The 21,012-nt window shown below is 40.9% G+C and overlaps 1 protein-coding gene across 3 annotated transcripts; it reads right to left on the bottom strand.

The window, feature by feature from the left end:
* Positions 1 to 14,582: 14,582 nt before the first annotated feature.
* On the bottom strand, positions 14,583 to 20,140 carry CALCB (calcitonin related polypeptide beta). 3 transcript variants are annotated; one of them, XM_053448367.1, is made up of 5 exons: positions 20,102 to 20,140; positions 19,161 to 19,252; positions 18,709 to 18,840; positions 16,066 to 16,253; positions 14,583 to 14,632 (listed from the first exon to the last, which is right to left on the bottom strand). In XM_053448367.1, the coding sequence occupies exons 2-4, from the start codon at positions 19,244 to 19,246 to the stop codon at positions 16,091 to 16,093; spliced, it is 381 nt and encodes a 126-aa protein (XP_053304342.1). In that variant the 5' UTR covers positions 19,247 to 19,252; positions 20,102 to 20,140; the 3' UTR covers positions 14,583 to 14,632; positions 16,066 to 16,090. The 3 variants fall into 3 exon arrangements, with proteins under 3 accessions (XP_053304342.1, XP_053304343.1, XP_053304341.1); XM_053448368.1 differs by having other exon boundaries at positions 16,066 to 16,250; XM_053448366.1 differs by lacking the exons at positions 14,583 to 14,632; positions 16,066 to 16,253 and adding an exon at positions 16,938 to 17,537.
* Between the last annotated feature and the right edge of the window lie 872 nt (positions 20,141 to 21,012).

Here is a 21,012-nt window from a genome sequence, read left to right as displayed (position 1 = left end):
TTTTTTTTTGTTTAAATAGAACAATTTCTGTCCACGTAAAAGAACATTTTTAAATGCAGAACACGTGTCCAGATGTCTTTATTTCCTTGAATATTTGGGAACACCCAATCCGAGACCGGCCAAGTCTGCGAGGACTTCTTAAGTATAAGTTATGTTTGCCACATGTTCAAAGATTCCAAAGCAAAAACCCTTAATCAAGCAAAAGAAGGATTTGGCTGCCTGCGTCTCACCGCGTCTTGGCTTTCGCCTTGGAAACGGCTTCGATTACCTCTGCTTCTTCCCAGAATAAAGAAGAAAAAAATATTAAAAAAAATAAGCGAAAGGAGCCATGTTCTTTAATAGAAGTGTTTTGCCTGTAACGTAGAATAAAGTCTGAATGGCTGACTATCTGGTTAGATTTAGTGGAGCTCTGGTTCGTGGTAGTGGGGGAGGGTAAGTGAAAATTCACCGCCGTGGGGGTACGACATGGGTCCTCACAAGTATAACCCCAAAGTGCTGTGCTGCAGCCTGGAGTGGCACCCCCGCCACCCTCAGCCACCCAATCTGCAACGCCATTCCTTACTGCCAAACGGTGGGATATGCACGGGCGTAGGAACCGGGGGGGACGGGGGGGACAGATCCCCCCCAGGAAATCATGCGGGGGGGACCGATAATAGAGACATCCCCCCCAGTGCCCTCGGTGCACAGCTGCCCGATCAGCAGCTGCAGCGTGCAGGACTGGTTGGGGATTTCCCTAACCAGTCCAACACTTACTGGTGTGCTGTCTGTCACTGAGTGCCGGGCGATGGGATATGACGTTTATATCCCAGCCCCGGCGCTCAGCAGAAACAGCTCTGCGCAGCTGCACTGCACTAGAGCGGCAAACCACCAGAAGGGGAGGAGGAAGAGCAAGCAGAAAGCAGAAGAGAAGAAGAGAAAGGTAAGAGATGTGCAAAACGAGGGGGGGGGGTCTGATGTGCAAAACGAGGGGGGGGGGTCTGATGTGCAAAACGAGGGGGGGGGTCTGATGTGCAAAACGAGGGGGGGGGTCTGATGTGCAAAACGAGGGGGGGGTCTGATGTGCAAAACGAGGGGGGGGGTCTGATGTGCAAAACGAGGGGGGGGGTCTGATGTGCAAAACGAGGGGGGGGGTCTGATGTGCAAAACGAGGGGGGGGTCTGATGTGCAAAACGAGGGGGGGGTCTGATGTGCAAAACGAGGGGGGGGTCTGATGTGCAAAACGAGGGGGGGTCTGATGTGCAAAACGAGGGGGGGGGTCTGATGTGCAAAACGAGGGGGGGGTCTGATGTGCAAAACGAGGGGGGGTCTGATGTGCAAAACGAGGGGGCAGTCTGATGTGCAAAACAGTGTATATGTGTATGGGCAGTGTATATGTGTATGGGCAGTGTATATGTGTATGGGCAGTGTATATGTGTACGTGTGTATGGGCAGTGTATATGTGTATGGGCAGTGTATATGTGTATGGGCAGTGTATATGTGTACGGGCAGTGTATATGTGTACGTGTGTATGGGCAGTGTATATGTGTATGGGCAGTGTATATGTGTACGTGTGTACGTGTGTATGGGCAGTGTATATGTGTACGTGTGTGTGGACAGTGTATATGTGTATGGGCAGTGTATATGTGTACGTGTGTATGGGCAGTGTATATGTGTGTGGACAGTGTATATGTGTATGGGCAGTGTATATGTGTACGTGTGTATGGGCAGTGTATATGTGTATGGGCAGTGTATATGTGTACGTGTGTATGGGCAGTGTATATGTGTACGTGTGTGTGGACAGTGTATATGTGTATGGGCAGTGTATATGTGTACGTGTGTGTGGACAGTGTATATGTGTATGGGCAGTGTATATGTGTACGTGTGTATGGGCAGTGTATATGTGTATGGGCAGTGTATATGTGTATGGGCAGTGTATATGTGTACGTGTGTGTGGGCAGTGTATATGTGTATGGGCAGTGTACGTGTGTATGGGCAGTGTATATGTGTACGTGTGTATGGGCAGTGTATATGTGTACGTGTGTATGGGCAGTGTATATGTGTACGTGTGTATGGGCAGTGTATATGTGTACGTCTGTATGGGCAGTGTATATGTGTGTGTATATAAGGAGTGTATTTGTCTTATAGTGTATACGTCTGTGTAAGTATGTGCAAAGGCAGTGTATATTTATGGGGAGGCGTGTGTGTGTGTGAGCAGTTTATGTATGTTTGGGCAGGCGTGTATAAGGGTAGTGCATATGTGTGAGTACTGGCAAGTGTGTATGTGCAGGCAATTGCAGTGTATGTGTGTGTTTTTGTGGGCAGGCATGCGTAAGGGCAGTGCATATGTGTGTATGGATAGTGTATATGTGTGTATGGATAGTGTATATGTGTGTATGGATAGTGTATATGTGTGTATGGATAGTGTATATGTGTGTATGGATAGTGTATATGTGTGTATGGATAGTGTATATGTGTGTATGAGCAGGCATGTCGTACTTAAAGGGAAGATTATGATTCCCTGTAACACATGTTTAACTCAGGGGCACCTAGGGTTAAATCCAGGCCTATTTCTGGTTAAAATGAGTATGTGTGTCACTGTATGTCACAGCATTCGGACACAAGAGAATATTTCGGGGTGCTACTTGGTCTAGGGCATCACTAATACAAAGCACCACGAGTTAATCTAGGGGTAGGCAGAGTAAGTGAAGGATGTGTTTGCGTGTCTGGGTGTGATAGCGTATGTTTGTGGGTATGTTATTGTGCACATCTGTTTTTATGGGTATGTTAGTATGTTTCCAGGTGTGTTATGGTGGGCATGTGTCTAGGTATATTAGGGTGGGAATGTTTTGGGGTGTATTATTGTGTGCGTGTGTATGTTATTCAAGTGTTTTAGTGTGTGGATATGTTCCTGTGTGCATGACGTGTTAGGAGTCTTAGATGGTTCCTTCAATACATCATAGTAGTCTCTGTGGCCGTGTCCAGTGGGGTCCATCTGTGGTTGTAAGATTTTTCTGTTTCTGTGGGAATTTTCTCCCATTCATCCAGTAGAACGTTTTATGAGGTGAAGGTGATAAACCTTTTTGGACAGCACTATGCTTCTAACTTTGTGGGAACGGTTTTGGGGAAGGTCCTTTTCTATTCCATCATGACTGCCCCAGTGTACAAAACAAGGCCCATAAAGGCATGGCTGCAAAAATTCCCCACAGAAACTCTCCAAAATCTTGTGGAAATCGTTCCCAGATGAGTGAAAGCCGTTATAGAGGCAAAGGGGGACCAACTTCATATTAATGTCTATGTATTTATAATGTGATGTCATAAAGTCCCTGTTGGTGAAATGGTCAGGTATACCCTACCAGAAAAAATGCTATCCCCCCCAGATTTTTAGGGGTTCCTACGCCCATGGGGATATGACGGCTGAGAAGGTACGCTTTTGATGCAATGATGGCTCGGCACGGTCCTCCATGGTGTGAAAGGGCTGGAGATCTCCCTTGTAACCGACTCAATGAGTAACAACACACTGGGGGGCCTGATTGTCAAATTGGGGGATCTGCCCCTAGTTTGGGGGCAGAGGGGTTTCCACCCCCCCAGGTTTGCTGCCCTATGGTTAGAATATGCCCTGGCTGTAGCGGTAAGATCATTGTGAGTCAATGCCCAGGACCTCCGTTACAAAGGGTCAACCTCAGCGATCTCCTGCAAGAAAGCCTAAGCTAGCCCTGGGTAATGTATAGTTGAAACATTGTGATCTTCACTAAGTGCCCCCCTATAAAGCTCTGCTGTTTGATCGGTTGAGACGGATAGAACCCGTAGTCCTCACCACTTCGTCCTCCTTGCTGGAGTACTACAGGTTCGCCTTTTAAACCTCAGGTTACATTGAAACCCAGAACCTGCCACCAGATCGGCCCCATCCGGCCCCCGTCTAGTTGCCCGTCTCTCCTGCTGTAACGACTCAAACCTTAATCAGTCGTTGGTCTCGTCTTAGATTCAGGAGCCGTATGTCTATCCCATGCATGTTTAATACCCCTCACTGTATTACCCCTTACCACCTCTCCCTCGTCTTAGATTCAGGAGCCGTATGTCTATCCCGCGCATGTTTAATAACTCACTGTATTACCCTCTCCCAACTCTCCCTCGTCTTAGATTCAGGATAGTCATCCCTGTCCAGTTCAGGTTTAAACCATTTCTCGGTGTGGTTGCTGAAACATTTCCCCGTCTTAGAGGTCTGTTTTCCTTTCTGTAGCTGGTTTCTCTTCACCGCTTCCTTCCTCAGGTCGACTCACGTGGCCCAACTTTCAAAGTCTGTCCTCTGGATCACCTCTTCTGGTTAGAAAGAACGCTTCATCAGCAAAAAGCACGCACTAAAGAATGTTTACATAAAAAATAATAAACCTCAGCACCGACCAGTTAGTAACTCGTAGCTGTTTGTTATCCGATGAAGATCGTTTTATGTTATTCGGCCGTCGATGGCACCGGAGGACTCAGATTGTTATCATCCGCTGCGGACGTCGAGGAATATAGATTGTTGCACAAAATGAAAACATCCTCGGATCTGAAAAAAAAGCTCAATTTGACAGCAGACCAAACATTTTAATTTTATAAAATAATATAATTATTAATAATATTATATTTTTGTAACCTACTCAATTTTATAGAAGAATCGGTTTTATTCGCAACGTGTTAGATCCCGAGCATTTTTTTCCGAGCCATGATAATCGCTGGCAAAAAAAAATAAATAAATCTGAAGATGATCAGCTCTATTAAATCTGCCATATCTTCCCTTTATGTCCTGATGGCTGTAACAGAAAATTCTACCATTATTTAACCTTTTTATGCTAAAAGGGGTTATTTTCTTAATTAATCTAAATGGAAAAGTGTTGTTGAAGCGGGCTCCATTCGGAGCGTTTAGCGAGTGTGGTTGCATTTGAGTCATAAGAACCCATTCACTCTCCGACCAAATGCGTAATATTGTTTTATCAATCAGTAAAATCGCATTCCATTATTCTACTGACACTTATGGCAGTAAAAGCTCATTTCTTTGTGTCATTTAACAGTTTGAGTGCCGTGAGTATATATATACACAGCTTTGGGGGCGCTAGACAGAAATCCTAATCATTCGGCTCATTATGAGGCAAACACTGACAATTCCTGAAAATAGAGACATGCCGAAATATTTGCCAGTCAAAATATACAGCTCTGATAATTAATAATGTTACCGACTCGTTGACGTTCATGTAACAGGGGCAGTGGGAGAATTAAGGGTGATGTCATTATTTTTTACTTGTAATTCCATTGATGGCCACAAGGGGCTCGGGGAACGCAGATTCGCCCTTTAAACTGGGATTTTTATGCAAAGAAATGTATCATTCCTTGAAATAAATGTAGCAGTGCAGATTATTCAGAAGTGTCTGGAAAATGTTTCGAAAGACTGTGGGAAAGTGTCTGTGACAGATGTTATTGTCTGCAAGTGGGTGTAAGACTGGGTGCGACACACACTGCTGCCACTTGACTTCTGGACACGATATTTTGGAGACCGCTACCTCACTCCTTGGTCTCCAAAAATGTTCTAGGTCAAACGACAAAGTCAATTGTTTGACTCGAGGCAACAAGTAGCAGAACAAAAATATACAGTGTATAAATCTGTGTAGTTTCAGAGGACAGGGAAATGTTATACCCGTTCCTTTTAACCCCTTAATGACAAAGCCCGTACATGTACGGTCTCAAAATGCATTGTTTTCAATGGATTTAGGGACCGCCCCTTGTCCTTAAGGGGTTAAGTTTTGTTGGTGGAGTTCTTATAGTCCATTGGTGGGTTCTTTAGTTCAAATTTCTATCAATTAGTATCTTTTTATAAAGATAAAGATTAAAAATAAACAAAGAATGTCTTCCTATTTTTTATGGGTTTTTTTAAAGAATTATGGTAGTTCTTCAATTAAAGAGACATTGTTTCCAGTTGGTTACTGACCAAAGTCAGATGTCAACTTTCCAGGCAACGTTGATTATTTTCTGACTGCTTTCCCAAGATGGTGGAAGAATGTAGAATTTATGTCTCTGACACAAAGCTGAGACAACAGGGTTGGGCAATTTTTTAAAATATTTTTTTAAATATATTTTTCATATTTTGTTCACTTCCAATGCAGCCAAAATCAGTAGATTAAAATAATCTAGACAAAGCTGAGATTTTTACCATTGAATTTGGTCGACTAAGAACAGTCTGATGGCATGATAGATGGGAACCGCTTTGAAAAATTAATTACGCTTTTAGAGATACAAGGAAACGCTCTCAATAAAATGACCTTCTACGTGGTGAGTAATGCAAGAGACAGAACTGAACGTCCATCCATTCCCCAACCGAAAGAGAATCAACTACTTATTCCGAGTTAGTGGCCGGTGTAGAATTATTTACCTATTAAAATATAATTAGAATGATAAAATGGCTAGCATTTATTTTAATTATAAAACAAATACCTGTTAGAGGAAAAAAGGGAGTTTCTAGAACAAATATTAGAATGCATGAGAAAAACCTCGAAGTCTCTGAAGGATTTATTGATTATTTCGCATAGAATGGTTACTTCCAGTATAGAAGGCTGTGAAGCTCAAGAAGAAAAGGGCCAACAAACAGGAAAATTCAGTTCTGTGGAGTTATAAAGCCAGGAGTCGAAAGACTGAGAAGCGGAGACAAGAGTTTTTGTGAGTGTCATATGGTCCAAATAATGGTCAACTCCCCCAGCTGAAACCCACAGATCCAAGATGATTTTCCACAGAAGGGTCCATGTTGGGCAGAGGCTGACACAATGTATCCACTAACTGTGTCCCTTATCATGAAGGCAGAAACTACCACGTCCGGTGGAACACAATGATTACAGGGTTTGTGGGGCAATATTCAACAGTACCATACAGTCTACATCCAGTCTATGAGTTTAGAAGCATCGCCCAAGCTGAGTAACCCTGGAGCTCCCATAAAATAACTTAATTGACATCTAATGGAACATGAATATACATACGTTCATACATATCTGCATTCCATTTGGCAGGGAAGAAAGTGTGGAGTGATGTAACATTTATTTGGACAGATGTAATAGAAGGAGACTCCGTGCTGTAACATCTGAAGATTATGTTTCCTTCTCGTAAAATACTCTCCTGGCCAATGTATGAAGAATTCCTACAGGAAATGTTTGACTTTTGTGTTCATCCCGACCACCGACACTTGAAGACACTGAATATCAAAATGGGTATTTTTACATAGCTTTGATGATTTTTTTTTTCTACTCCCCGGAGAACTTGCTCACCAGGGAAACAAAAGTTGAGTTTTTATGGGAGGAAGGAAATGCCTTTTTGACAATATTGAGCAATCCATAGCAGTGACATCATTATTAATGAATAATTTCTCACGCATCACTTATATGTCTACATCAGACCTTCTTATATATCAGCCAACATTCTTACTTCTCTCCGAAAATTCATCTTTTCAGAACATAATAATCACAAAACCATAATATTAAGATTCACACTCATAAAGTCGTATAGGAAACGTCTAACATGTTTGCTGAATTAGTAAGTTTTCTTTGAAAGTTTGGTGAATTTGGCTGGATGACGGGGGGAACCATTGCCACCCTAACTCGAGGCAAAAGGTTGACGTTGACTCGCAAGAACATCAAGTATATTATTGTCTCCATTCGGAAAGATGAGGATGAAAAGCATGTAAAACTAATGAAATACACGGCCCTGCTAAGAATGTTCCTGATTCCTTCCGCACGCTGAGATCTCTCCTAAAGTCCTAATAAAATGAGTTTTCTTTATTGATCCTCCCACCGCCCGCTCCACATCTGAACAAATCGCTCTCGTGTTCGGCTTGGTGAGGATGCCTAGGTTTAAACAGATAATATTCAGTAGGCTCCATAACTTGAGAGATGGGAGACGGTGTCTGATTAATTCTTGTTGTTAGAAAAAAATAAATAAAAAGAATGCAGTCCATGGAACCGGCATCGCTGAGTTAGAGGGGTGGGGGGGGGCTGAAGATAATGGGGTTAGGGGACTTTGGGAGGTCCTGTATAAAAAGTCCCTCCATTATGTGACTGCCACTTCTAATTAGTTTTTTCTTACCTCAATTCCCCCCTCCCTGTTATTAGCAGGATGATTGAGGGTCTTCTCGTCGGTGTCACAGTGGCGGGGCTGGTCATTGTAAGATGGGGTGGAATAATGGTTGGTTAATAGGAAATTGTGTGTTTCTGGTTTGGTTGGTGGTTTCCAGCTGGTTGGTGGCCCAGAACCAGGTGTGGGAAAGATGTGTCACAGTAGGCTCTTTCTGATTGGTTGATTTTCCTGATTGGTTGACTTTATTGTGTTAATAATTGATTGTGTTTGTTTCCCATACATATTAAAATCTGTGGCCAATTTTTTATCCAAAACAGTTTGTGTGTTTATTTAGGGGTTAAGTCATGCGTTTGGTGTTCAAATGAGTATGTGTGTTAGTACATAGTGTTAGCATGAGTGTGTGTGTGACAGAGTGTGGTGTTGATGTGTATGATGTTAGAATGAGGGTGTTTTAACAAGTGGGTTTAGAGTGTCAAGGGTGAGCCTAGAGTTGGTGGTTTGAGGGAGAGAAGGGAGTGTGTGTGTAAGTGTATGGTGTTAGTATAAGTTGATGTGAGAGCGTGTTAGTATGTGCGTGTTTCAGTAACGGGAGAGGCAAAGAAATACTGAACTCAGGCACCACTAACCCTGGGCTCAACCCTGGCCCCCTGACCATAACAACCATAACATTATTTCCATTCAATAAAAATTAGAATTCCCACCTGTCCATCCCAGAAGGGCCTCATCATTCGCAGGGGTCCTTAATTTCCAGCGAGTTTTGAAATATATAACTCCTTCGAACTGAGTTACAAATTTCCAAATGTGGCTGCTGGCCGCAGGTTTAAGGGAATGCCCTTTTTTTTTAAATTGTTTATCAGGAAAGCAAGATAATGGACTTTCTGAGCGCAGGCCGTATAAACACTGATGTCAGACTACATTTTTACTTAATAATGTTAAAAGGGTCCTGGAACGGGCTTAACTACTTCGGCTCTCGCCGGGCCACCTCGTCCAAACTGATTTCAGCTGCCGACAGCCGGGCAACAATTAGAGCAAAGCAGCCGTGTGTCAAAAATGGAAAAGCCCCAAAAAAAAATGGAAAAAAAATTAAGATGACAATCATTTCTAAATAATTTCCAGAACAATGTCTTTAAAAAATCTCTTCTACCATTTAAAAATACAACTGGTTCCATTTTGTCATTTTTTGATGTGTTGTTACATTATTGCTATTAACAGAATTATTAGGGTAATAATTATTAACCAATTAATGCCAGAGGAGTATTGCCAGTCCGTGACTCTCATGGAGGTCAAGGGTCATCGACGTCTTGATGTCTGAAAAGAAAACTCTTCTGATTTAACATATATTTTATTTAAAAATTGTGTTTTTGTCTAATATCTAATGAAACGCAAATATTGAAAGAGACACTAAGAGGAAACTACCTAACAAAAATGTATCTAAAGTATCTGTATGAAATGTATCGATATTAGGCAAGTTTGGCTCTTATGAGTCTCGGCATCCTACCTGTCTTACGACTTCTCATGTTTATCTCGGGAACTGTCATCCAGTATCTTGTATTATCCTTGTTAAGGCTTTGTTACAGCGCTCATTATTTTATTTAGCCTTTAAAACAAAAGAAACTAAATAGAAGATTAAAAACAGAGCATCCATTGTGTAGAACGGCGCATCATTTTAAACGAAATAAAAGACAAAATATAGTCATTAAATTCAATTCCCGGTGAGTGGGGTGCTGACCGCCGGGTCGGGGCTTGCAACGTTCAGAACGTATTAATGGCAAAAAATGTTAATGTTTAACAAAACGGTCCAATTATGGAAATAAGATATTCAATGAATATACAGTATATATATATATATACTAATAGACCTAAGGGTTGATTAATGGATTAAAAGAGGTTAAAATAGGGTAAAAAAAATGTATCGTCACCTAACACATTGCCCAAAAATTAGGGATTAAAACTATACAATAACCTTGGTAATCTTTCGGTTGTAGATCGAGATGAACAAAACGTTGGAGTTTGTTGCTAAATAGAAATATAGAATTTCCCGGCAGGTCGGCCCCATGCGGCCCCATCTAGTCTGTCCATTGTTCCTGATGTAGAGAGGGGGTATGTATGTTTGTTTGCATATGAAGTGTGTGTGAGCATGCATGTCTTTGTAAAAGTGTGTGTGATCATGCCAGTGAGGTGAGGTAGTGTGTGTTAGAATGAGTGTGTGTATGCATGTTAGTGAATATGTGTAAGTGTGTGTTAGCGTGTGTAAATTTGTGTGAGCGTGTTTACGCGTGTGAGCCATATTTTATGTTGAAAGGGGGCAGCAAGGGGCAATGATGGCACAGACAAGCTGCTTGGGTGCAAAGACTGCACAGATAAGCTATTTGAGGTCACTGACAAACTGGAGCAAAGATGGCACAGGTAGGCTGTTTGCGGGCAGTGATAAGCTGCTTGAGGCAAAGATGTCACTCACAAGCTGTTTGGGGCAAAAGGTGGCACTGTGGAACATGTTGTTGGTAAAGTTGGGGGCCCCAGGGGCCCCTGGCCTAAGTAATATGTTTGGATGCAGTAACTCTTTCATCTTTAAAACTGTTGCTAGTGTTCTATTCTAATATTCTAGAATCACAGAAAAAACCCATTGGACTCGTCGAGTCTTCCTACTCTTGTACATTCTGTAAGAATTTGGTGACTTGATCCTTGACTTTTTTCCATCACTGGACCACCCCTGCTGAAAGCCTGTTCCGCTTATCCACCACCCACCAATCTGAGAATATAACCTCTTGTCCTTTAAAAACTTTGATTGCTTACCGACAAATAAGTGACAGCAAGCGATGCCATGCTCACAATCATATTTGGGGGGGGGGGGTTATCTTTTAGCTCAGTAAACCTGTTTTAATCATTGAGTAAGTCTAGGTGTCATCGTTCATAATCCGAAATACTTGCCCTTTAAGTAAGTTTTATGCATGGTTTTTGAGCGCATTGTTACAGTAACCCTGACACCAGTTTGGGAGGAAAATAGACATTTATATTGAAATAATTAGGTGGCAGAGAAGCTCCGGGATGACACCTGGGTCTTTAAATAGCAGAAAAGGCGTACGATACGATGTGTCAATGTTATTCTGCATCAAATCAAACGCACAATCACAAAAATATCACAAAAATATCACAAAAATATCACAAAACTATCACAAAAATATCACAAAAACATCACAAAAATATCACATATATTCCCAGATTTGCCTTTTGGAACATTGATAAACTCTGAAAGTTTAAATAACAGCAAATATTACATGTGATTGATTACAAATGGTTAAAATGACAGAAAATACCCTTTTTCATTGTGAAAACAGGGCGGATGAACTAAACAGAACTGTCATCTGCAACTCCCGAGACCGAATGATATAATTATATTTATTTTTTTATCTGACGCACACATCGGTATCCGTGTTCTCTTCAAATTCAAACTTCAGTTAATATCTTTTTTTTTTTATTGTCTTATTGTAACAAAAGCTATTACTTGTTCCCTTATTGAGACATTTTAAAAACGTTCTAAAAAGTAACATTTCTGCTTAATTATCGACTGCAACAAAAAAAGGTTTAGTTATGGTGATCGAAATCCCCCATAACATTATAATCTGCCTTTAAATACTCCCGTAATCCACCAATCATTTCTTGGGTCCTGGAATTGTGGGTACCCTCATTAGCATATTTAATGAGCTGCAGCGTATATGTAAAATAAGAATCAATTCTGTTTTCTAGAAGGGAAACAGTTTAAGGAAATAAAGTTTAAATATATGGTCCATGACATCATAGCCGTGACCATGGAGTTACAATGTATCGCTGCGGGGAAAATGTATCCATCGTCGTTGAAGGTTTTTTTTTTATAATATTCTAAATATTTTAGATATTTTTCCTGTCTACAGAAGCTTCTCTTGAAACCAAAACTTCATTAGAGATCAGAAGTCGGTATATTGATCCAAATGCTATTTGACTCGTTGTGTGGCTTTATAGTATGATGTAATGTAAGCCAATGATTTATCTCCCATGACTTCATCCTTGTACGACAGACCGCAATCCTCGTCTGGATCGGGTAATACGTCTTCATTCCGCTTCGTATCATTACAAATATTGCTTTTTTTTCACTCCAGTCAATTAGAATTTGGCAGACGCCGGGACGGACGGTAAACCTTGAGCTAAAATGATCGCATGTTTTCGCTGAAAACAAATAGATTTGTTTATAATAAAGCGGTTATTTACGTTAGCCTTTGCAGAGGATGGGCGTTCAGCAAAAAAAAAAAAAAAAAATCCTCCCCCCCCAATATACGCTTACAAAAGGTACACTTATTATTTTTATGAATTGTAATGTTTCCCAGAAAGCATGACTTGCTGAAATATTAAGTAATGATCACTTGTATGTAAATGTAGAATTCTAGGGTGGTAGATAAGCGGAACAGCCTCCCAGCAGAAGTGGTAGAGGGTAATACAGTGAGGGTATTAAACATGCATGGGACAGACATACGGCTCCTGAATCTAAGACGAGACCAACGACTGATTAAGGTTTGAGTCTTTACACAGGGAGAAACGGACTAATTGGGGGCCAAAAGGGGGCCGATCTGCTGGCAGGTTATAGATTTCTATATTTACAGCTTCCCTCCAGAAAATATAGTCATGAATTTAGTTTTCCAGCGTTGGAAACATGTTAAATTATTTTATGTAAACGAGGCTCGTAATTCCCATTTAATTATTGTTATGAAAATAAATGTCAATATTATTGCAGTTTAATAACATTTAAAAGACCAAACTCCATCACGCCCCCCCCTATATACCGATCCTTCCTGCTTTTAATCCAAAAAAGTGGCAGAAAAACCCAATTAAGCTATTTTTCTAATTTTGCAACATGGGGGGGGTCTTTCTTGACTCCAAAAGCCAATCAGATTTCTCCTCGGATCGAGAAGCCTTAAAATATTGTGTCATTTATTATTGTGTCATTTATACCCCTGTATGTTCTGCTTTTACCCCTTTTGGAGGCAGCTGGTGTTTCTGAAAGAACCCCCCCCCTCTCTGGGCGGTGGATTCCGTACCTTTACTGCCCTCACTGTAATAGATCCCTTCCCTTGCTGTGGATGAAATTCTTTGTACATTTCTGTTAATGATCGGCTCGCTGTAGAACTCTTTACATCGGCCCCGCACATATTCATACGTTATAATACCCCCTCTAAGATGTGATTCTTCTACCGTATATAGATGCCATTAATAACCGGGGGGGGGGGGTTTCAGGGCTTTTTCCGAATGCTTGCTTAGCTCTGGGGTGATTGATATCTGCTTTGTGATTCGGAAACTTTGTATCTATGAATACTGCGTGTTTTCTCCGCTCTCCGCGGGATCTTCCATGCGCGGCTCGACGATGTGATGACAGCAGACGCGATCCTTCACAATAAACTCGCAATATTCCCAAATCCACGTGTATTTTTTTATAGTGGGTGGCAATATCTCATAATAAACCTGAGCTCGATGTGATCTGAGATAAGTCAGGCTGCTTTGTGGGATAGACAGCGTCTGTTTTGAGGTTTATTTATTGTAAAGCGACAAGATCTAGAATTATATAGACGACTCTAATTCCTAGTTATGGGGGATGGTAGATCGAGCCTTGATGGATGGAGAGAATGTGAAAAAGGGGGAAAGAAATGCAACGGAAGAGCTAAGGAAGTATAGTAACCTATTTTACTTTACTGAGGAGGTGGTGGCTAAGTGGAACAGCCTTCCGGGAGAGTTGGGAGAGGCTGATACAGTGAGGGTATTAAACATGCATGGGATAAGCATACGGCTCCTGAATCTAAGACGAGACCAACGACTGATTAAGGTTTGACTCTTTACAGCAGGAGAAACGGGCGACTAGGCGGGGGCCGAATGGGGGCCGATCTGCGTCTAATCTAGTGCTCTCTGGGCTTCCTCCTCCTATATTTGTGAGCCATAGATTTACCCAAAAATACCTTCCCTGAAGCAGAAAAAAGTCTGAATGTACAGAAATAAAAGCCGCGAGAATCCAAGTGTATCTAAAATACTTTTTTAATCTTGCTGAAATTCACAATTGAATACAATGTTTAATTCTTTTTTTTTGTCTTTTTTTTAACATACTGTACAATCATGTCAGTTCATTTATTTTACGTCAAGGCACCGCACACCATCGTTTTACAGATATGCCTTGGGAGGCATCTTTTTTTTTTCTTCTTTATAATCCCAGAGATTAGTAGATTATGCCATGATCAATAGCATGGATCCTATTGCACATATATGCCGGAAAAGATAAATAATCAATAAATGCGCTCACGTTTTATTTTGAAATATAATATAAAAAAGAATATAATCATTTTGTTTTGTTTTTTTTTTGTATTATAATAAATACCTCTTTTGTACAACACATAACAGAAGTGCTTTAGCGATTTAACAAATAAAAAAATTAAAAAAAAGGGAAAACAAAATGATAAAATTTTTACGATGCAAAAAATTGTTTCGTTTGGCCTTCTTGATGGTTTTCATTCTTGGAAGAGAGTGGACGTTGATGTCTGCATTTCATGGCAATCTGGAAAAAAAATATTAGAAATTAGAAAAAAATGTATTCAAAATATATATATTATTAGACATTTTGGGAAGTGTGGCCCTCGTACCTTCGTTTTGATTGGCTGTTCATTATTTGCAATTTTAAATATATTTTTTTAGATGTGTAGTCCCAATGACCCTATTCTTATATATATATTTATTATTTTATTATATATTATATATTTTATAGATGACAATATAGTTATACATATCTATTCTTGTTACAGTTATATAAAGTTTTGCTTTTTGGGGTGAAAGATCCACTTTATCTGCTTTTCAAGGCAATCCAATTATTCGGTTGAATTATTCATACAGCCTGCTCATCATATAATTCATTTATTTCAACATTTTATCCACCTGCTTTACTGATGCAAAGAAAGTACTTTAATGTCTACCTGCCATAAACCAAGCCAAATAGTTCTTATTGGCTACCACATCGACCAATAGGAAGCCTTCATTGAGATGGAGATAAATATCCCAAGAACAGCACTTTGGAGATATATTTATAGAACATGGGATCAATTTAATAAGAAATGAAAACAGGATTTGCTTAGATTTTACGCATTGTTGTCTAATTAGAATTGTAAGAATTTAATTGGGATTTAATTTACAATCCATGGGCTTTCTGTGCCGTTTTAATTAGAGGAAGAAAAAAAGACTAATTATAAATCAACACTGGAATAAATGGATGGAGATAAAACGTCCTGAATCGGTACATAATTAACCCTTAACCTCCAGTACAGCTGAATAACCTTTACTGGATATGTAGATTTGCTGTGATTCCTCTTCGTCTCCAAGGAATACAAAAACTGCTGGGTTTCTGCTTTCTAATGGACCTTATTTTGGGAACTTTTGGGGTTTTTTGCCCCACTTGTACCACTTTGTCTCAGAACTGCCTAAGCTCATCTCATCATACTCAACAGTAGTAGGTGGAACTTCCCCTTGAAAAGAGGTGCTTGAGGGTTAGAAGTTTAGGTGCAAGGTAAGGAAGTTTTACTTTACTGAGAGGGTGGTAGATAGGTGGAACAGCCTCCCAGCAGAAGTGGTAGAGGGTAATACAGTGAGGGTATTAAACATGCATGGGATAGACATACGGCTCCTGAATCTAAGACGAGACCGACGACTGATTAAGGTTTGAGTCTTTACAGCAGGAAAAACGGGCAGACTAGATGGGGGCCAAATGGGGCCGATCAGCCAGGAGATTCCATGTCTCTATAATATATTGTTCAGCATTCAAACATTTTAAATAAGGTTATAGCCCCACACCCTACTCTAATAGCTGCCAAAACCAATTAATGGGAAGTCAAGCCATGGTCTATAGGGGGTCTTCACGTCGCTTTCTGTACAGTAAAAAACCTGAAAATGATTATCTCGGCTTTGGGGCGGAATAAGATAAAGGGCCGATGGAAGAATTACCATGTTCCTGATGTCATTTCTAAGGTTAGACGTGAAGGCTTCGTCTTCGCCTGCCAAAAGCTTTAGACCCGACGTTGGTTGGCACGAAATTGCTTTTTCCCATTCCTCCTGACCTGCTGAGGAAGTCGGCCAGGCGGTGGGTTACGCACGTCGCCGTGTTACAGGACCTCTTCTGCGCGATCACGCTGCTGTTTCAAATGACAAAACAGATCCATGAACGTTACGTCAAATTCTAAAATAAAAATCTAGAAAATGCTGGATTTCACTCACTATTATTTTGAATCATTGCTATGGTCATTGGTTATGCTTTTTGAGAATATTACAAAAAAATGGGCTGGTCTTGGTGGTACTGGATACATTGTATCATTTCCAGAATTTTAAAACAATTTCGAAAAAATTATCAGATTTATGCAGAAAAAAACCTATTTATAACATTTTAAAATTATTAGAATTCTGTTCTCTATGAGACATAAAGACATCGATGAGCAAGTAATACAAGAATCACTTCAATTAGCTGCAGTAAAGTTAACATTTTTAACAAAATATACAAATCCTGTTACAATGTATCCAGCAGACATCAACCAGAACATCTACACAAAATCAACACACAATCGATACAAACAAAATCAACACAAAAAATAATATCGATACATATTAAGAAGACAAAAAATAGTCTTACCTGCTAAAGTCAAATTGTTACATGCAATATAAACGTAGATTTCCCCGTTCTCCTTAATTTATATAAACTAAAAATACTTTCATTTTGGTTTATTCTGGACAATATTTTTAAAAAAATAATATTTTTTTTTTAAATCTACGTTAAAACGTATCCTTTTCTGCCTTTTTTTTCCTCTCAATTAAGACAACAGCTCTTATCCTTGTAGAAAAATAGGTTTATTAATTAAGTGCATGGTTTCGGCATGAAAGATGAGTTTATTTATACACAGTGTTGCCAGCGATGTTTTTTCGTAATTCATGATAAAAATGTGAAGAATCATTTTGAAATCAGAATTATTATTTTTTTGTGATCTCCCCATCCCGTCGTCTTATTCTGGTCTATAGTATAATGTATAGATATTAGGTATCAGAGGTTGTGTGTTGCAGTGGCTGTGTGCGGTTGTGTGTTACTTGTGCGCTCTGAGATCGGAGTCAGAAGTCCCTGTCCATGGTGCTGAATCGAGACACAAGTCAAAAAAGCAATCAGGTCATCATGCAACTTAATGCAAACCACGCAGGTCCTGCCTAGGGGGGGGAGGGGAGGGGTGCGATGGAGGGGTTAATTCTCAAACTGCTCCCCGTAGCTTGCGTAACGCTCATTGTCCATGTCACCCATCGCGCTTCTTTTCTTGCCAGGGGTCCCGGCACCGACATCAGTACGAGGATACGTCTGCAATTTGTGCAGGTCTTGAGACAGTTTCCCCAACACGCATGTGCTTAGGCTGGAGCAGCGTTTGGAAATGGGTCTATCCAGGCTGCAAAGGGGGACAGAAAAGACAACATGCCAAAAAACAAGCCAACACAAAGAAAAAAAACCCAACATGCGCCTCCCATGCAACCGCTTTCTCCCATGCTTTTTGAGTGGTGTGTGTGCGTATGTGTGTGTGCGCGTCTATGTTGACCTTGCGCAAGAAGCTGGTTGTGTTATAATCATGCTCAGTGTTGGGTGCAGACCATGCCTTGTAGAGTGCCAGCAGACTGCCACAGCCCTGCAGATATGCTCGGTGCTTTTCTTGCATGCTTGTTGAGCTCATCCTAATCATGCTTTACGTCAGGAATACAAAAAAAAAAAGAATATTCAATCCAGGCCATGCGCCCCATTGATCTCCCGGTGAGTGAAGTCATTGCTAAGTGCGTTAGGAGGACGGCCGGCTGATATTGATGGTTTCACTGCAGACAAACCAGCTGTCGCACAGCCCATGCCTTACGTGTGAGCGGCGCATGCAGGACGCTGACTTTGGAGCTCAGATTTGGGGGGGCGACTCAGCTGCCCCACCTACCCCCCCCCACCCCCCCCTTCCAACCACTCCCCCCCTCCAAAAAAAGAGAATTTTCATCAATTAGTGACATACCTCACTCAAATCACATCAAACCTCCTTCAAACCACATTGAACCTCCATAGGGACCTGATTTCACTTTAAGATTATGATAATAACAGACAAATCATTTAAACTATCAGTTTTACAAAAAAATAAAGGAGATTGGTACAAAAAACATGAATTATGCCATAAATATAAATGTATTGTGTGTGCATGCGCTGATGGAGCAATTAGGACGTAACTCCTTCTTTGCCATTTTTTACAAAGCTCTGACCATGAAACGATTATCTCTATTTGTATTGATGTGTGAATCCAGCATATCCACCCATGTGCTCTGCGCTGTACAGGACCGTTAACAGTGTCAGCTTTTGCAGTAATACGATCTGTAAAGTTATGTATCAGCTGCTGCTGGTATACACTGTGCTGTACCGTACATCTCACTTTTAATGCACCAATACATGCAGCATTTTACTATTATTTATGCAGTGCAATAGATTATATGATACGGTGCCTAATACCAGGTCCTGTGATATTCTCTGCGCTGTACAAAGCTCTCCTGAGACATCTGTGCTGTGTGTTTTATTAAAGAGACTGCTTTTGCCCTTACCTGTTGCCCTCGCTGGCCTGTTCCAGCTCCTCCGCTGTCATCTGTACAAACTCTTTGACCAATGCATTCAGTAATCTCCTGGCTTCATAATCACCAACAGCCACCCTCTCTGGCACTGACTCCAGCCCGGGTCTTAAATGCAAGAGAAAGAAGAGATAGAGTTCCATGTTCCGTCCTGGGTCAGCCTTGGTATAACAAGTGCAGCTCATGAAGTGTCAGCTCTTGGGGCGGTAAATGCATTACTTGCGTTGCATGGTACTCAATGAGTTAGCAGCGCAATCAAAATATTTCTACAAGGGAATTATCAATATTCCAGACAATTCCTTGATGCATGCGGTTCCCTACATGCGCATGCATGCATCTGATCAGCTGCATCCTATATTTAAAGAGACAGAAGAGGCCACAGGGGTTGGGCTCGGGGGTTGTTGGATTGGGGGGGAGAGCTTCCTTACCTGACTGGGGCTGCTTGTGAGCTATGCATTTGGCAGACCACCAAGGCAAAGGCTGCAAGTAGGGAGGAGATCTTCAGCACAGCCATAATGTCCTACAAGAAAGATTTAAAGGGACAGGGTTGGCAGACTGCCAGGTTACCCATCAGCATTACCATTCTGATATTAAAAATCAGCCCCTGGGGGCACCATTCCCATCCAAGGAGCCTCTCATCCTAATCAGCAAATCCAACTGCAGAGGCAGTCACCAGCAGTCTCATCCCCCAGCCAAGCTCTCTCTCTCTCTCTCTCTCTCTCTCTCTCTCTCTCTCTCTCTGTATATATATATATATTGTTGCTTTCTGCAGATATTCCTTTTTTCATATTGCAGAATAATTCCCATCCTTGGATTTTTTTGTATTCTAGTAACCATTTGACAACCAGGAACAAGAGGGGAAAAAACAACTCTCAGATGGTAACACTTTGCCTGAACTGCTCTGTCTCTATCACACAAGAGTGACCTCAAGAAATGTGATTTATTCCCAAAGCTGGGAAACTGAACACTAAATTACATTGGAAACATGGGGACTACCCCATGACTAAGAAGAATGTAACCATTAATCCAGATAATTCTGATAATTCAACAATGTTGGTGAAATAGTCAAAACTTTTACAGTACAATTAAAATAAAATATATATATATATATATATATATACACACATATATATATAGAATATATATATATATATACAGTATACATATATATATATATATATATATATATATATATATATAATAAACACTTTTTAGCCATTTTTTACATTTGAGAGAGCTTATTCTTTTTGGATAAAAGATAAAATAAAATGAAAAGAGAGTTGGGTTGACTGGTTCAATAGATATATGTTGGAAAAAGCATTGAGAAGGCATCTTTTGCATATATTAATACATAGTAGAGCATACTCACCAGCCAATAGGAATTCTGTGCAGCCTGTGAAATGTGTTGGGGTCCCTCTGAAACTAATGTATCCAATTCTCAATGCTTTTCAATGGCCAGACCAACCCCTCTTATATCTGCAGCCCGGGTGAGAGTGTGTAGGCGTTTATGATCATTGATGCCCAGCCAATCAGACCCAACCCAAGCTTCTTGTGACCAATCCCAAAAGAGGCATGATACCCCAACGTTCCAATGACGTCACCACAGTCACTGAGTATTCCATTCACAAAATTTGCCAGTCATTTGGCCTCCTGACAGAGTCATTTGCATTGATGTCATTGCAAAAAAAAAAAAAAAACAAACCTTAATGAAAAGTAAGAGAAATAGCCTCCAGTCATTAATAATTTATCCTTTCCTTACTTGCCTCCCCTTATAGAAAAAAAAAACTTTAAAAATACAGAGAGCAAAGTGAGTGGACAGGTCCAATCCTTATTAAAAGCGACATCTACTGCAAACCCTGCTGCATTGCAGAAAAAACCCACAGGGTGATAGGTGGGCAATGCCCCAGGTCCTGGGGGTTTTACCAAGAGGGTCTACAACAGGTGTCCAGAAATAGAAGGTTCAGGATGTGTGAGGCAGGGGCATTAACAGACAGAGGCACTGACACACAGACATGGGGGAACTGATAGGGGCATTGACACACAGACAGGGGGCACTAATAGACACAGACAGAGGGACAAACAGACAGACAGAAAGACAGGGGGCACTAATAGACACAGACAGAGGGACAAACAGACAGACAGAAAGACAGGGGACACTAATAGACACACCGGGCACCCCGGCAATGGCTCAGATCACCTGTACAATGTGTCACTCTCTGCTACAAAGTTACGGCTATAGGAGATCACAGCGAGAGAGGATGATGGAAGATAGATGGGTAA

The sequence above is a fragment of the Spea bombifrons genome, chromosome 10, assembly GCF_027358695.1.
Source record: "Spea bombifrons isolate aSpeBom1 chromosome 10, aSpeBom1.2.pri, whole genome shotgun sequence".
NCBI classification, from domain to species: Eukaryota; Metazoa; Chordata; class Amphibia; order Anura; family Pelobatidae; genus Spea; species Spea bombifrons.
Note: the sequence above shows the minus strand (reverse complement) of the source record. Positions and strands in the feature narration are given on the sequence as shown.

Coding starts and splice junctions, on each gene's coding strand:
- CALCB (XM_053448366.1), bottom strand. CDS start 19,246: ATGGCTGTGCTGAAGATCTCCTCCCTACTTGCAGCCTTTGCCTTGGTG. Junction 18,841..19,160: donor TCACAAGCAGCCCCAGTCAG/GTAAGGAAGCTC, acceptor CTTGCATTTAAG/ACCCGGGCTGGAGTCAGTGC. Junction 17,538..18,708: donor CAGGCCAGCGAGGGCAACAG/GTAAGGGCAAAA, acceptor CCCCCTTTGCAG/CCTGGATAGACCCATTTCCA.